This window comes from Pieris brassicae, chromosome 1, assembly GCF_905147105.1.
Source record: "Pieris brassicae chromosome 1, ilPieBrab1.1, whole genome shotgun sequence".
Classification (NCBI taxonomy): Eukaryota; Metazoa; Arthropoda; class Insecta; order Lepidoptera; family Pieridae; genus Pieris; species Pieris brassicae.
In genome coordinates this window covers 13,321,991-13,339,360 of record NC_059665.1, presented here as the reverse complement: position 1 = coordinate 13,339,360, position 17,370 = coordinate 13,321,991, and the positions used below count along the sequence as shown (strand labels likewise).

At 33.4% G+C, this 17,370-nt stretch overlaps 1 protein-coding gene and 1 non-coding gene across 2 annotated transcripts; both read right to left on the bottom strand.

Annotated features, from left to right (window-relative positions):
* Nucleotides 1-730: 730 nt before the first annotated feature.
* LOC123711696 lies at nucleotides 731-3,002 on the bottom strand. Its single transcript, XM_045664406.1, has 4 exons — nucleotides 2,965-3,002; nucleotides 2,416-2,600; nucleotides 1,859-1,990; nucleotides 731-1,369 (listed from the first exon to the last, which is right to left on the bottom strand). Exons 2-4 carry the CDS (start codon nucleotides 2,593-2,595, stop codon nucleotides 1,229-1,231), a joined length of 453 nt encoding a protein of 150 aa, XP_045520362.1. The 5' UTR covers nucleotides 2,596-2,600; nucleotides 2,965-3,002; the 3' UTR covers nucleotides 731-1,228.
* Nucleotides 3,003-15,832: 12,830 nt separating this feature from the next.
* On the bottom strand, nucleotides 15,833-15,906 carry Trnai-aau. The gene has a single exon. It is a non-coding gene; the product is annotated as a tRNA-Ile (tRNA).
* Nucleotides 15,907-17,370: the final 1,464 nt, after the last annotated feature.

The window sequence follows — 17,370 nt, the reverse complement described above, 5'->3', positions numbered from 1 at the left end:
GCATACGTTGTACCTCAGTGAAATACTACTTACGGAGTAATTCACATCTTTAAAAACATAATTAAATCATTGGTGACAAATGATTCAGCAAGTATATATTAATTACTGTTATTTATTAGAGCAGATATCTACCCTCTGCCCCTTTGGTTCTTTAATTCATCATCAACATTGCTTTATATGTATAAAGCCTGTCTATAGGTATGTTACCTATAGTTCAGTTTACAATATTCTTTTGCAACTAAGCACTTAATTGTTATAAAGAAAAATTAAGATGGAAAACAAGGAAGATAAACTGTCAGTAGTCTATGTACCGTCTTTATATAGCAATTAAAAATGCCCGTAATGCACTCGCGAGCCCTCTAGAATTATTGCCCATGGGCGGCAGTATTACTTAACATCAGATGAGCTAGGAGGCTGTTCAAAAAATTTATATTAAGAAAAAATAGCGATAGTTATTAATTTATACGTATCGCAATACAGCGAGGAAATACTGACAGCGTTACAGCTACACTGCCACAGGGACCAAAGTTTTTAAATTTATTTTAATTTTCTTTTTATTCATTTTATAATTATTTTTATTATTATTATGTAGGTTGTAATTAAGATAATTGTATATACTGTTTATTTGATTGTTATGAATTAATACACACATTACTATTTATATATATTTATACTTCACAATCTATAAGAGATATAAAAGCTTATGAAGAGAAATAAAGTCGTCAAGGCTGTTTGATAAATTAAATAAATCATCCCATTTTAGTTGAAGTAAAATAAGATTTATGCTAATCTATTCATTTGAATTTGTCTTTCTCAGTTGACGACCAATAAACTTTTTACTCGGTTCTAAGTTAGTACTTTCTAAGAGAGTGAAGATTTAGTGGAAATTCAGCGAAGTTTTTCGAAAGTACTTCTTCCTTTGCGGAGTATAAACTTATATACTCAAATGGAATATTTACGAGAATTTTATATTTTAGTCAGATTGCATTAAGTGACCCAAAGTTTTAGTAAGCGACTATGGAGAAACTGTGTTTCTATAAATCTATACGAATTATTACCATATTATAAGGCATGAAAACTATTGAGTTTCAAAAGTAATGTTTAATTCATTTTGAAAATTTTATAAAGTACGATGATTTGCAATATGTTGTGGGAGTAATTTTTACAATATCATTATGTTATATAAGCACGGCGTTAAAGAACGTCTTTAACGCCGAAGAACGGCTCTTTAGTGTTCAGGGTTCACAGCAATTAAGTCAATAGGATTGATGTCAGTTGGACCACTGGGGCCTTCTGGAATCAGAGCTGGGTTGTTGTCAATTGGTTGATTCTCCACCTCCTCAATGATGGCTGGGGTTTCGGGAATAATCTATAGAAGAGTAAGAATTAACAAGAAAAAAATCTAACTGATGTATGGAGTACGGTGGGATCGACCTGGCCCAACTCCGCATACGGACTTGCCTGTCTACCATATTATATCATATTTTGGCCATACAATGCGCTGTGGGTGAGGATATTAAAGATTTATTATAATGTTAATGCAATTAATATTTAATACTTTTATGTTAATTAAAATATGCAAAATAGCTTAAAAAACATTTTTATACCAGGTAATATATTTATACGGTAAGGCAAAGCAAATGTTTCCAAGGCAATGCTATGCCGGCAGCATTTTATGTTTGCAATGGGAATAAACATTTACAAGGAAGTCTGTATCTAAGAATAAATACGTGGGGGTGTAAGTCGTGGGATTTTCATCTAGTGGAACAAAGTCAGCTAGTTTAGGCACAGGAGACTGATCGAGCGCTTCTCTATACTATACCATACTGTTCGTTTACAGATCTTGAGTCTCTCTCACCTTTTCATTGTTGATGTTTACGACCACTTGTACCAGTGGAGCGGAGATAGGTCTTAATTCCGGGACAGCAGCAGGTGAAGGGTTGATCTCTGGTTTCTCGACATCACCGGGGATGGGGATGACAATGGATTCCTGAAAGGGTATTGAATTAAATAAACATGGATCTATGATGATACGGTAATCGGTTATATACTAGAATAGTAATAAATGTTTTAGTATCCTTAATTCTTACCTAATGGTTTTGTACGATCAATACAATCGATCCAACGCGGAAGCGAACAGATATCAAACTAAAAAATAATCTTGTCCAAAATTTGAAAGTCATGTGAATTAAGTCAAAATATGGCTATTCCTCAACTTCTGGATATTAATATCCATTACCATAAGGTAACAGTTAACCCTGTCCGTGGATTACAGTGTAAGATGCTTAAGTCTTGGGTTGTTCGGTTGACAACTTTTCCAGGACTTTTGTGCTAGTGGATCAGCTATTACGCAGGATTTTTTCTACTCTTCTAAACTTTGAGTCAGTGTAGTAATGAACTAAATAAATTACTTACAACTGTTAATCCTTCATGAAGAGCGTTCATGATCTTGTTAAGTGCGGCTTCAAGGTAAGGAATAATTGCTGGGTCAGTGCTAGGGTTCTGAAGTGCAGAATCGATTTCTTGGAGAGTCCAAGCCACCGGGGAAGCAGCGCCGACAGCGAGAAGAGCAGCGAATACAGCAAGGAATTTCATTTTGCCTGTAATTTTTGAATTACCTTTACATGAGCTGAGGGTCATTTGCCTTCCACAGCTCGTGGCCGTAGCCACTTGATGCTGCCACCATATTTACTTTTAAACAAACTTAAATATTAGATCCATCAGTATTTTGATAGTCTCAAATCTTGTTTATACTCTTTTCAAACTTCATCATACTTTGTCAAAGTTTGGATCTTTATCGATATATATACAGTTTAACATCATTATTTATATGAACTAAGTTTCTGCACTGTTTTATCTGTACTCTCTTCCTTCTCTTTCTGTCAAATTGTGTTTTTGTTGTGATGAAAAAGGATATACCGGTATATTGTATGGAATTAGTAATGGAGTAATGATTATTCTTACCTGATATTCACACAAGTGATTGGATGTTGCTATTGAAATGTTTATTTATTAGCAGATAAATGGGCGTTTATTTCTTATCAATGCTTCTTATCAATTTTAGAATATTTAGAATAATACGATCAGACGTTATCATCATAAAAGTGGTATTCTTAGTTTCTAGTTTTTCTTCGGGTTTTTCTGGGACTTTACGAATTCAGAAAAGTTGAAACAGGAATGTTTAATATCCCTTATTGTATATAGCGTAAACATAATTTGAACATAATATATAGCATATAGCCAACATACAAAGGTTTTAATTCGAAGCAGTATTTTTATGAGACAACACTCGCCCATGGAAACCTGGAAACCAGGACGCATTTTTAAGGCAATTTTTGTGTGCTCGCACTATGTGGAACCACCTGAGCTACTATGTGATTGTGTATCACTATGTGAGCCACCTGCTCGTTTGCCTCCTGTAACATAAAAATACAAACTTTTCATTTCTTTTGTTAATATAGATATTACATATTATATAGGATAATGTTAACATGATATTAATTGTATTATATGTAATAAACTTAAAATTGTATATCATTGTAATAAAATTTTATGAATGCAGTGGCCTGTAGTTGATAAACTAATGTTCGGCTGATTACTACGTTTGATACGTACATGATATTATCGTGTGTATCACGTATTTTACGTGAAAATACAAGGACGGCTCCAGAATTCACGCCAGGTCACACAGAGACAAAGTTATTTTTTTTGTTGTTTGTTTACATAGATTTCTTCGATACATTTTGTTTTTTTTATGTTATAGTTATAAAGTATAATTTACATAGAGATAGTCTGTATTGTATATTAGTAACAGATTAGTTAGTAATACGTTTACGAATTGAATTTTCTGTGAATCAGCAGGACTAATTTAAAAAAAACGGTGCCACAACCTTTGAGATCTGGGTCTCAGATTTCTGTATCTGTTTCGTGATATATTTTTCTAATAGGCTAGAATTAGCCTTCTGTTCCTAAGACATGTCCTCGTTTTTTGATCTAAGGCATGATGGTTACTTGCGATGTTTTCTTCAACGAATGTTAAATGCGCACGTAGACAGAAAGGCCATTAGTGCACAGCCGGAGTTCAAACCTACAACCTCAGGGATGGAAGAAGGGGAGGGGAAACCACTAGGGCAACAACTCTGCTCCTCAGCATAATGCTGAGGCAGGACAATTACAACCACAGCACACACGCATTACACCATTAAACCTTTTTTTTTTAAATAGTCTCTCTCATTCATTTTTATTTATTTTATTTTTGATTATTGTTATTTTATGTGGTTCTGTGTTTGTGTTTTGTTAGTAATAAATGTTATGTCTATGTCAATGTCTACTTATAAAATCTATATTTTCTTTTAAAAAATACACAGAAACATTTATATATTATTTATTTTTTTGCCCACACTATTTATACAATACAAAAATCAACAACGATTCATGATAAATAAACTCAAATCTATAATTTATTGTCAGCCATAAAGCTCGCTAAACGTATTAAACGCGCCGACTATGTATTGACATTTCAATCGCAAATTAATCTGTATTGTGATATTATAGATTAATCACTATTGTTTGGTATAAATCCAAACTGGAGTTTGTAACCTAACATTAGTATAGTTACATATGTATTTTAGTTAACGATTAGAAGCACAAATGTTACCTATCAACTTACATTTGAAGCCAAAACCTTTAGTTTATTTATTACAGAAATACATACATTATCCATACATGGTTATCACTCATATATTGTAACATAGCATTATCGTTTCCTATAATGTCCAATAAGTGACTTCACTTATATTCTTTATAGGTAACAGATGTGTTTACATTTATGTACCCAAAATAAGTTAGTTTTTTATTAAAGTCTAAGTCAAAGTCAAAACTCATTTATTCATATAGGTATCACAATGTACACTTATGAACGTCAACAAAAAAAGAAGAAATATACATTAAATGGTTCTACTTTTTCAAATACTGCCAATTCTCAAAGCAAGGGCGTAGAACGGAAGAGAAGAACTGGCAATAAACTCTCCACCACTCTTTTTAATCGCCAATTTTTGTTTTGTTTTACACAACGTTTGAACGGAGCTGCAACCATTAATCCAGCGTCACAACCCCAGTACCCCTAATATTACGTTAGTTTTAAGCTCAAATTTTAAACGATTAAAGCCAGTTGAAACAAAGAGTTCAATTTAACATATATTTGATCTCTGAAACAACCGCAACCGAACTTAATTCTGGTCATGTCTAAAAATAACGCTTAGCAAGAGATATACATTAGACCTTTTTGTGACATTTCTACTGATGGCTCAAATTCGACACGTAACTGATAACTTGCGACGAACCAATAATTATTTACAGATGATTGAAGTTTGGTATCGTGAGTGGACCCATATCAATCGTAATAAGGCAAAGAGATTCGCTGCATTGTTTTTAGTTACGCGGTGACAGCGCTGTGTTTTGTCTTTAAAAATGTCTGTTCAATAAATTAATTTCTCTAAACATATTGAGTTAACTAGCTGTGTGAATGTTGTGAAAAGTATTAAACTTATTCAATGGAGAGCGGTTCAAATCGTCGACCAGTCATTTTCCGAGCCGAGGGATCAAGTATCCCTTGGCGTTGCGAACAGTGGGATCCATCTACATCTTCTACTGCATTTACCGTGCAGAGTTTTCGGAGCAGTTGCTCAGATTAATATATCCGTAGCACCTCGACCTGCGTCATTCTACAACTAAGCGTTATTTAAAGCAGTTTTTACCGCGCATCATCTTTATCTGGAACTAACTCACTGAAGTGATTACGAACCGCTTTCGGTCCTTCAAGACTAGTGCGTAACAATTGTTAGAAAACCGGCAACGCACACTGGCAATGAGAGTGTTCATGGGCGGCGGTATCATTTAACATCAGCTGAGCCTTTGCCAGTTCGTCCTCTGTTCAATGAAGAAACAAATCGAGTGCAATAGTTGTATGAAAAATCAATACAAAATCGGTGTTAGTACACCGCTTAAATTTGTCTCAATATTTTGTCTCTTTCCGTTAAATTTACTTTGTGATAAAAAAGCACATATTAGGATATGTCATACAAATATTAAATGCAGATGTGGTGATTAGCGTGTGTAGTTTACGCTTGAAGTAATTTTATTTTTATCTAGAATCTGTGCCTGCAGTAAATACCTTATTAAGGCTTGGCCGTGGCTGTGGCCCACGGCCCACGGCCCACAGGGGGCAATTCAAAAATGGACTCGACGTTTTCAAATATATCTTTGAAAGTTTACTTACTGTGTTTCGTTCACAATATCCTATTGATTTCTTCCTAAGGCCCTTCCTTAGAAGAACCATTCAATTTTAAATATTGAAAAAGTATGTATGTTACATATGGCAGAAGAGGGGTTGACAGAGATCTTGACAGTTATATTTGAATTAATTATTAGTTTAGTGATAGTAGACTAAATGATAATGGTAGGGTGTAACTCACCCTAATTAGAATCTCGAAGCATGGGCGGATTACACCACAATAGACGAGTTAACTTAATATGCGTACACGGCTTAATTGTTTAAACTGGTGAGTCGTGTGTACGGCCTACAATAAAATTAGCTACACTTATTGTTAATTGTTTAATTTATAAACATGTAAAAATATACGAATATTTCTTTGGAGATATATTTTTCTTCTACTATATTTTTTTTTCATCATTTCAATTTCATCTGTATAGAAAAAGTATAGATTATGTCGATCTACCTGTTGATATATCTAGGTTAGCAATTGTCATTTTTCAAATTAAATAATAAGGCTATAGTTGTAAAAATAACTAACCAGGGCCGGATTTAGCGGTCTGGAGGCCTATGTTGCCCCGGGAAGGACAGGAGGCATCCTAAATTATTTTCCATATAAAATGAAAAATTGTTTTCAGTCGAGTTTTTCAATCAATAATTTATTGTGAAACCATGTAGATTATTTTAGTATTTAACAAACATATAAAAATATAATTGATAACTTGCCGGAATTTAAAACATTTTTCCCCGGAGTCTCTGTTGTCCCTCTGTAGCCCCGGTTGCCTTGCTCTGTAACTAACACAGCATGGAAGAAGTTCTTAAATTACTATTATGATTACACAAAAAAAATAGTAGATAAAAACTTGCCTCCATGTTATATGGTTGCAAAACTTAGGTGTTCACAGTAAAGGTTAAGAATAATATAATGAATAGATCAACGCAAAGAAATATAAAAAATACACTAAGACAAAAGTATATTAAACAAAAGCCTAAAGGAACCGATGACCTATGACAAGTATTGAAACTTAAATGGTAATGGGCTCGTCAGATAACACGATATTAGGTACAACAGATGGACCCAGGAAAATAAGAGTGAGCAGGCCAAAAAGAAGGTGGGCTGATGAATTGATGAATAGCAGTACAAGACACCGTTTTTTCTGTATTTAAACGTACCCGCGAAAAATTGGTGTCTATAGGCTGCAATGCCCTTTTTGTGCGTCCCGTAGGCTAGTTATTAAAAAAAAAAACAATTTTTGTCGGCGCAATTTTTAATTGCCCATCTACCATAAATCCGGTATCTCGAAACAAATTTACCTTTCCCACAAATAAACCTAATATATAAAACCATTAAATGATGAACAATATAATAAAGCTCAAAATAATTCCATTTTGTCCGTAAATAGAACTGCTTCATTTGATTGGACAGCGGCAAATATTGTTGTTTGCGATCAAAATCAAGTTACCTACATCGCGGAGGAAACTTTGTTCATATTTTGTTCATAGAGATTTATATTTAGATGTTATGAAAGTCTTATTTAATGATATTATGAAATAACTATGTTTGGGTAGGGAATATATATAAAGTATGTTTGCTTTTTATCAAAGATTTGCAGATTTTTTAGTAGGTTTTTAAGTATCAACTTATATGATAGATAGAGATTTTAAATTTCAAAAATGTTTAAGGTATAATAAATTTTATTATATCTATTCACATATAAGTGTGGTTATCATTCGCTTCAGTCCTTAAGAAATACCTCTAACACGCGGAATATAACGGTCAAAAAGACCGATATAATGGAGACGCGTGTTTCGATCATTTTTCATCTAGGTTTTGAAGTAAAATTACAAGATTTTTTTGACTTCATAGATGGCGCGCATAATTTATGTGTAGGCTATACTATTCTATGTAAATAATACTTATGTGCAAAACAACTAAGAAAGTTAACAAACTGTTTTTATCAAATAAAAATATTGTTACGGAAGAATTATTTTACATTTGCGTAATTTTTGGATTCCGCTTTGACGTCTTATCGTAGAATAATTTTATTAATGGTTCTAATATATAAATTCTGATATTTTATTTGACGCTCGTTCATATCGCCGTTCATACCTATAAATAATTAAATATAAATTAGTTTAATCGTTGTTAGTAACACTTGACGTAACTCACACAGTTTTTGGCTGTATGTAGTTATTTTTTTATTTTTAAAAGAATAATGTAAAATCTATATTTGCAATATTTGTGAATATGTTTGGCATCGCGTAATCACAATAATTTAGTTATCTGCTACATTGTTTTTTTTATAACGTGTGCCTATTTTATTTAAGTATAGTCGTTTTTTTTATTCGAGGTACGTGGTCTTCATATATAATTATCAAATCAATGTATACAAAATATTGTTCAAACTATTTTAAATGCGTAAGTAGGTAGTTTCTTCCCATATTTCTCTTTAACTAGACATTTTTTTTTAATATTTTTAACTTGTAACTTTGAATTTCATAAGTCCGTTTTAATAACTCATTGAGATAAATTATTTGACTTTGACTTTCAAAAACAAATTGAGACGACACTGTTGAATTTTTGTCGTTATTTACCAATAAGGGCGAACACTTTTTCTCTTGAGAATGTTCGTGACCTATTTTTCGGCTTCCCAAAATAACGAGTAAACATCAAATGTCGATGATATTTACGCATTTCCTAATGTTGAAAGATGAAATTTTTAAAGCCTTATTGTTCTGCTAAAACAATTATTAATAGCGGCAGCAGCCTGCTACTTCGGAACATATAATATTTAGTGGACTGTAAGATGGAATACGGACGATAAAATATTATAACTGCTAAAAATCTCGCATCGCTGCGTAGGTACCTTATGAGTTTATATACTAGTACTAGTTTTATATAGATTAACGTAACGCATTTCACGCAAAAATTATAACCACGAAACTAACTTCCAAAACAAAAAATAAAATTCATATATAAATAAAAAACTATCGTGTAAACATTTAATTCTCTTTGTCTCAACCAAAAGAAATAAAAAATGTTAATTATTAAGTTTTAGTGTATTTAGAGACGGATTTTTAAGGAATTTATTACTGTTCAAGTTGAAGGTGAGATACACCTTACAATTATTGTTACGTTTCTCAAGATTTTGGGGGTAACGTAAAATTTTAAATACATTCTTTCAAAATGAGGCATCATTCAATTTTATAATATTGCTACGGATATCGGCCACCGTCATTATCCCGATAATTAAAAATGATTTTCAATTATTTTAGTTATTTTATAATATCAAAACAAACATTAAAAATATGAATGTCTTAGATGTTGTAAATAAATAATCTTAATCGATAGCTGGATTATACTTAACATATTTGATGAATTACAAAAATAATCTTATCAAGTAATTGTATAACGTAATATTTTATGAAAGGTATTAACGCCTAATCACAATAGCGGGTGCAATCAGTATGATGACGTCATACCCTGAATCGCGCTAACGAAGTTTTCCCGACCGCATAATTATATAAAACATTTCGCCCTTAACCTTATCCTTCGGAATTGTCAGTGATTAGACTGGTCCAGGATCATTTCTTTAGGTCGGAGGAAGAACAGCCTTTCTATACGCGTAAATTTTTTAGAGGGCCGGAAGAACAACTGTTTTTAAGTGTTTCCGCCCATGACACATTTATTTTACTGATTCGCCAGTGCGATCTCGGCCTTTTAATTGGTATGCTTTATATAATATCCTAGTGGTTTGGGACAGCCAGCATGGCAATATGCCATTTTAATTCTTCGTCAATTGAATTAAATATTTTATTAAATTAAGAGTGTACTACTAGTTGCCCAATGTTGTTCATATTATATGAACAACATTGGGCAACTAGTTTTACTCATAGATGTCTTCAAATAAAACTCGTAAGTTTAGCTGCTTCTCTGCACTTTTTTCAGCTGAATTTCAGTATCGGACGTCGAGGCAGAATACAAAATCCCGCCCCGTATTACCTCGACGTCCGAAGTCACACAATTGAGTGCTTTTAACAGTTTTTGACAGTTTTTGCCGCGAACCATCACTATGTGGAACCTGCTGCGCACTGAAGTATTTCCGTACCAATTCGACTTAAGGTCCTTGAATCACAGAACGTACCAATGCTTAATAGGCCGGCAAATCACACGGGAGCCCTCTCGCACTGAGCGTGTCCATGGGCGGTATGTCACTTAAAATCAGGTGATCCTCCCGGCCACCCTGTTCTAAAAAAACTGAACCTCTGAGTCTGTTGCCATTGTTTTTTAAGCCAGGGAGGCAACTTGCTAAAAATAAATAAAAAGTTCTTAAGTGTGCGTTGGCCCTAAGCTCATCCCTGGCTAAAAGTATTACAAGAATTTTAATTAAAATGTAACAAGTTTTCAAGTTAACTTTTCGACATCGCTAATGCCAGGACTTAATGTTCCAACTTTGTCGTAAATATTCTATGAAAACATGTTTTGATGATATCCTCAAACATCACATTATAACTGGTACGATGCTGGTAAAACAATGAACGAAAGTATTGCCCATACGATAACAATAAAAGAATAAGATTTCTGTATCCGATTCATTATCATTTGTTAATCTAATAGGCAGCATGTGCTTGCACGCCGATACACGCCGTGGACTTTTTTGGGCAATCCCGTTTACTTTCGATGTTTTCCTTCAACGTTCGAGCGTATATTAAATGCGCACTTAAACTGAAAACAAGTGGTGCTCAGCTGGGAATCGAACCTACGACCTAGGATGAGAGTCGCACGCTCAGCCACTATATCTGCCTAAATATTTTGAACGCAAGACTTTATAGATGTTTGTGTACTGTTTAACCACTAGACTAACACTTTATAATTCGAATCTACGCAAATTTTTGGGCTAGTAGGCACGGGCGGCTATAGATCACTACGATGATGTTATAACCTGAACAAACATATTCGCTAACGCGTACAAACATATTTGGAACGCAAGGATTTATATCATTATTAATAATAATAAATATGTGTGTAGCTGGATTTGGCTGAACTTCAAACCATGACTTCTTCCACTATAACCGTGACACATGCGTTGTGATGCTTTTTAGTGCCTCTTCGAATAAAAGTATTTTATTTGTTTTGTATGTTCCAAGACCAGTCCATTACAGATTCTGCATATAAATAGAGGGTTTGTCCTGCGGAATTCAGTTGGACTCTCGGACAATGCATCCGTGTCGGAGAGCAGCACCTTCCTGCAGCTACCATGACCATGAAACTATAGCTCTATAGAACCTGGACTCTAAACCACATTTTTATTAACATTTTAAACTTCCTCTTGTTAGTATTGCAATTGATTAACAGCTTATTGACAAAGGCCATTTCCAAATGTCATTATTTTAATCTTTAACGTACAAGGAGTAAATGAAAACATAATATTTATTTTAGACACGTACACTAGTAAATACGATTATTAAAGGCGAAATCTCAACGAAAATAACCTCATAATCACAAGGTATTACAATGTTGATCACGTCTCGAACTTGGTAAATATCGACTATACGTAAGCAGTGCATTTATTACTTGCGATAACACTGATCACTTGTTTCGTATTGATCAATGGTATTAATTAAATCTTATGTAGGGGCTTCGTGCTTAATTGAATTGCACAACAAGCAGCCTGGTTTAGAAACAAAAGATATCAATTAACGCTTTACTGTATCTCGGTGTATTTAGACATAATACATTAATAAAAAAGCTATCAAAGTATTAACTATAAATAATAAAAAGCCCTTTATTCTCTGACCTTTTTTTAACTTACATGCAACTCTTATAAAATAGTCGTATTTTTGAATCTATGCACGTAGCAAAATTTATTATGAACCATTTTGGTGAGGTTGTCTGTCGACATAGGCCTATAAAAATACTAACTAGAACTGTGTTAATAATCCATTTAGGAAATAAGTTTATTCTATTTTGCGATTTTTATGTAAAAAACTTTATTATATATAATGATATTAAAAGATATTTAGTTAAAAAGAAGTTCCCCTACATTATGATTCCCTGTGTCGTGGGCAGGTAGTCTCTTCCATTCGACATGTTAACGACACTTGACAATTTCTTCATAACACTTACATTTTATAACTAAACGACTGTTGCATAATAATATTTTCCGTTTCGGCATGCGGTAGGTTGAGATGTCGTTTATGATTGTTAGTAAATGTGTAATGTTTTGAATCGTTAGTAAAAAGATAATTTTTCGAAAATTAAAATTGAAAATAATCATTTTTAAAATATGGGTTAAAAAAGGGGAATTAAGAAAATGGTACCCGAAATAATTTAGCATTTTGTTATATGCTAAGATACATAGACTAGGCGCCCTGGATACCTGGATATTTGGATACGGTTGGATACCTATAGATATGATGACGAAATATATCTGCCTTACACTTCAAATCTAATATTTGAACACTAATTTTGGAGAAGAGACTTTTTGAAGGTTGGTTCACACAGTAGTAGGATGCATAGGCGCTCATTAAAGATTTAAGTTGGCGACTGGTAGATAGTTCTGGTGACCCCAGAGCTGCTGATTTCCTGGCTAAACAAAGAAGTATCGGAATACAGCGAGGATATGCTGCCAGCGTAAAATTTACACTGCAACCTTTTAAAATTTGTTTTTAATTTTCGATTTATAATTTTTACGTATTTTTATAATAATAATAATAATAGATCGTTTATTTGCCAAGATAAGTGGTACAATAAGATCGATCTTGACAAATATTCGCACAATCAGCCATATATAAATATGCATGCAAATGTCATATCAATTTTTACAATGTCTTATATAAGCACTGCACATACTGTCAAAGTTAAGTCATTTACAATTGGTGTTAAACCAATGAATTACTATGTAAAAAAATAAATCAATCAATGGCGCTACAATGCTTTTAGGTCTGGGCCTCAGATTTCTGTATCTGTTTCATAATCAGTTGTTAATGGAATAGGCAAGTTGGTGATAAGCCTTCTGTGTCTGACGCACGCCGTCGACTTTTTGGGTCTACGGCAAGTCGGTTTCGACACGATGTTTTCCTTCAACGTACGAGCTAATGTTAAATGTGGACATAGAAAGAAAATCCATTGGTGCCCAGCCGGGGATCGCACCTACGACCTCAGAGATGAAAGTCGCACACTGAAGCCACTAGGACAACACTGCTCCTCGAATTAATTACTATGTAGGTTAATATATACTGTATAATTTTGTGTTGTAATTACATTCCGTTAATATATATTTAATCCTAAGCTACTTATGTGCACTTATGACCGAGTTCTCAAATATAGGCCACGTAACGGACGAGAAGACAAGACCTCTCCGACACCGTATCCATCTCATCGGAAGCCATAACAGTTTTCTTCACATGATATGAAATGAATTATGATTCAATAAAGAATTCTCATACATTAAAGTCATGGTTTTAATGTTTGTATTAACATAAAAATAGTAGTTTACGTTTTATTTGATTGGACAATACATGAATAACTTTTATATGATACATAAGATCTTAAATATTTGCGTCCTCGCACAACTCGTTCAATAATTAATTGAACGTTTTAATTTATATTAAGTTGAGTATAACAATTTTCCCGATTAGAGAAAATAATGTCATTTAAGATTGTAATATTTTCTATTTAATACAGTCGTCTCACAAACAGGAATAAATTGCATCCTTTGCTTGTTCCCAGCACTTTGCCGGTACTCAGGACAACAGATGCTGCGATCTCAAGCAATAGAAGATTTTAGTTTAGGAGATGATATATACTATTAAAGAGTTAACTTATTTGTTACCTGGCATTATAGATGTGTATGTATACACATTTTAGGGGTGATTTACGACTCTCAAATTTTTTTTTTAGTAATAGTAGTGTTGTCTGGTTCCAGAAAAGAAAAATTGATGTGGAAGATCAAACAGGACTGCAATTTCTTAAGTGGAATGGTGTTTGGTTTGCTAAACAGTGATATGTTAAATCATATATATTTGGTTTTTTACATATCGAGTTAAAGGAGATTATTTATGAAAGTTATTGATATGTGTAGTGAAGACCTGTGTGAGTAAATATTATTGCTGTGTCATTATCATGTCATACTCAACTCTACTTTCCTATCTCTGGTCTACCTCACATTCCTTTTTCTAAGTCTCTACTTAAATCTACTCTATTCATTTGTAATACAATCTTTTTTTTGTATCTACTTCACTCCATCCAACTCTACTCAACTCTAAAGCGATAGTAGTCTTGAGCCATCTATCGATTATTGAAAAGTATATTATAAGAAATGGATTATTACGAGTGTAAAGATTGATATTTCAATCTGATTGATGAAATTTAATTGGGATTGAGTATTGTAAGCGGCCGTCGGTGAAAAAACTGATGTATTTATGAATCAGTGAGATTTTAAGTCTTAAAGAATACCTTCTTACCTGGCTAACATCAATTTTATCAAAAAATGTGAAAATTGTAAACTAATATGTCATGTTATTACGTTTGTCACTGATAGATAAAACTGGAGAGTTTATGCTTGGTTTAAAGATTTAACATGTATGCCAGTACAGATGTATAGCAGGAACTATATTCTGTTCTAATTCGTAGTCTCAATTGCTGAAGGTCCTGCAAATCTCTTGCAAATCCCTAACCGATACGTCTACTTGCTGCCTCCACACCATTCTATCTTCAGCTTATCTCCCGACCTTTCCTAACATCACCAGCTTCTAGACTATTCGGTTATCTCCTGGCAGTATGGCCTAAGCACACGTTTGTAAATGACAGTTGACAGTGTTGCTTGCTTGGTTGGTTGAGAATGAACTTATTGGTTTACGAACTATACTTGACTGAAGTTTAACCCAAGAAAAACATTACCATCTCTTAACCTACATCTCAGTTGCACCAGTTTGCGAGCGTATAATCTTGAAACAACTCGGGGCCACGATTTGCATACCAAAGAGCATTTGAATGCCACATACTTAAAGACACATTTTAAATTGCACTTAAAGGGGTCCCATGATTTTAATTTCCGGTGGAAATGCTTTCAGTATAATCGTAGTTCTGAACTATGGCAAAGTGTATCATTTTATATATGTTTAAAAGCATTTATTCGTGTGACATAATGGCTCCTATACCTTGATTGTAAAAATTCATTACAAAAACATGTGTATGTACTTATGTACACGCGTTAGAAATTTTATCTTTCGCCTTATTCTACAGTAGGAAAAACGACACTAACAGAAAAAAAGGTATTTAATACATTGAACCTTTTATCATAACGCATTATCTGGTTAAATAAAGTTTATTTAAATATCACAAAAATATTCTATATATTCTACATAATTAATCATTTTAGTCTCATTTCGCAGTCTGTAGGTTTTGTTGGTTTGTTTATTATGTAGACACGTGGCGTATAGCTGGTAAGGCTTCGATTCCCGACTAAATATGAATAGTAAGGATAATGTACTTTAAAAATCAATGTATGTAATGCAGAAAAATCTAAATAAAACAGCACTGAAAACAAAAATATATTGTGGCCCATGAGGGGATCGAACCCGCGACCTTCGCGTTATTAGCACGACGCTCTAACCAACTGAGCTAATGGGCCGATGTCAGTAAATTATGAAATGGCCATTGTTTTAGTTACATGTATAGATAACGTGTATATTGTATAAAGAACTTTTTAACATTAAAAACAAATGAAAAAGAATACTTCAAAAGAATTCTTAATCTATATAGTATAATAATAAACAAAATATATTATTATTTATAATTAAAAAATAATAAATAGAAAATTAAAACAAATTTACAGAGTTTGATCGTGTGGCAGTGTACCTTTAACGTAGGCAGCATTCCATCGCTGTATTGCGATACTAATTCGTTAAGGCAGTAGTCTGCTTTACAGGCTTCAAAAAATCGATTTTTCGTTTTTGTCTTAAATCTATTCCAAAACGAAGCATTTTTGAAGAAGAGGAAGGATTATTGTATGGCCCGGGGATAGCCGATTAACATCTAATTAGTGTAAGTATCCAAACACTTAAATTTTTTTGGACTGAAAACTTTACAGCCCGTTTTCTCGAGTTTTCATTTACACAAGTTTTGGAAAACGGTGCCGGCGATAGTAAAAACAATATATGTCCGATCGAAAAAAACCAAAGTGATCTAGCTTCAGTATTGAATTATCTTCTATTGGAACTAAAAAAGCTGGACAAAGGTACTATTTATATTACTTGTTTTGCAACTTAAAGTGAATTTTTTTTCTTCAAAAAAGTGAATTTTTTTTTCAAACTTCGTTTTTTTTTGGAATTTCGTCATTTTTTCGGTATTTTTTTAGTTCATATAGAAAATGAACTTATAAAAACTAAAAAAAAATTGGTTCCACTATCTCAGATGCATCGCACGACCTCCATCACCGGCACCGATTTACGAGTGCACACTCCAGGCACCCCAGAAAAATCGTTACAACTTTGGCAAATTTCAATAATTTGTAATAATAAAAATTGTTTTTTAAAGCTTGTCTATAAGCTTGATATATAATATACTATCGTCTCAAAATTTCGTTTACAGCATTCATTTCCTTCCCTTTCAAAAAATTTGTTGAAAAAACGCTCCTTTTTCGGCTCCTAAAGCAGACTACTGCCTTAAACGTGGTAAGCACCAGCTCTAGGGTCACCCGTACCAGGCGCCAACCTAAATCTTTAATTAGCGCCTGTGCACATGAACCCCAAGGTCCAAGACTCTATTCCAAAGGGAACAAAATCAAACTTGGAGGAAATACTCTTATATTTTAACCATTTTCCGTCTGCTCTGCTCTTATTTCATCTTAACAATGTTATTAAAAATGTCTTCAGATATATACAGCTTATGTAGTATGTCCTATAAGTCCTAACACGTATCTTGCACACATATGAATCGACATGTAACCAGGTCTCCTTGGGTTCGGTGAAATAAAAAAAGCGAATACAAATAGTGTTGCATATTCGACGGAGATGGCGTTAAAATGGCAACAATATAATTAGCCCTTTTTCCCAATTCCAATTGGTTCCATTTACTTATGAAATCGTTCTCCGCA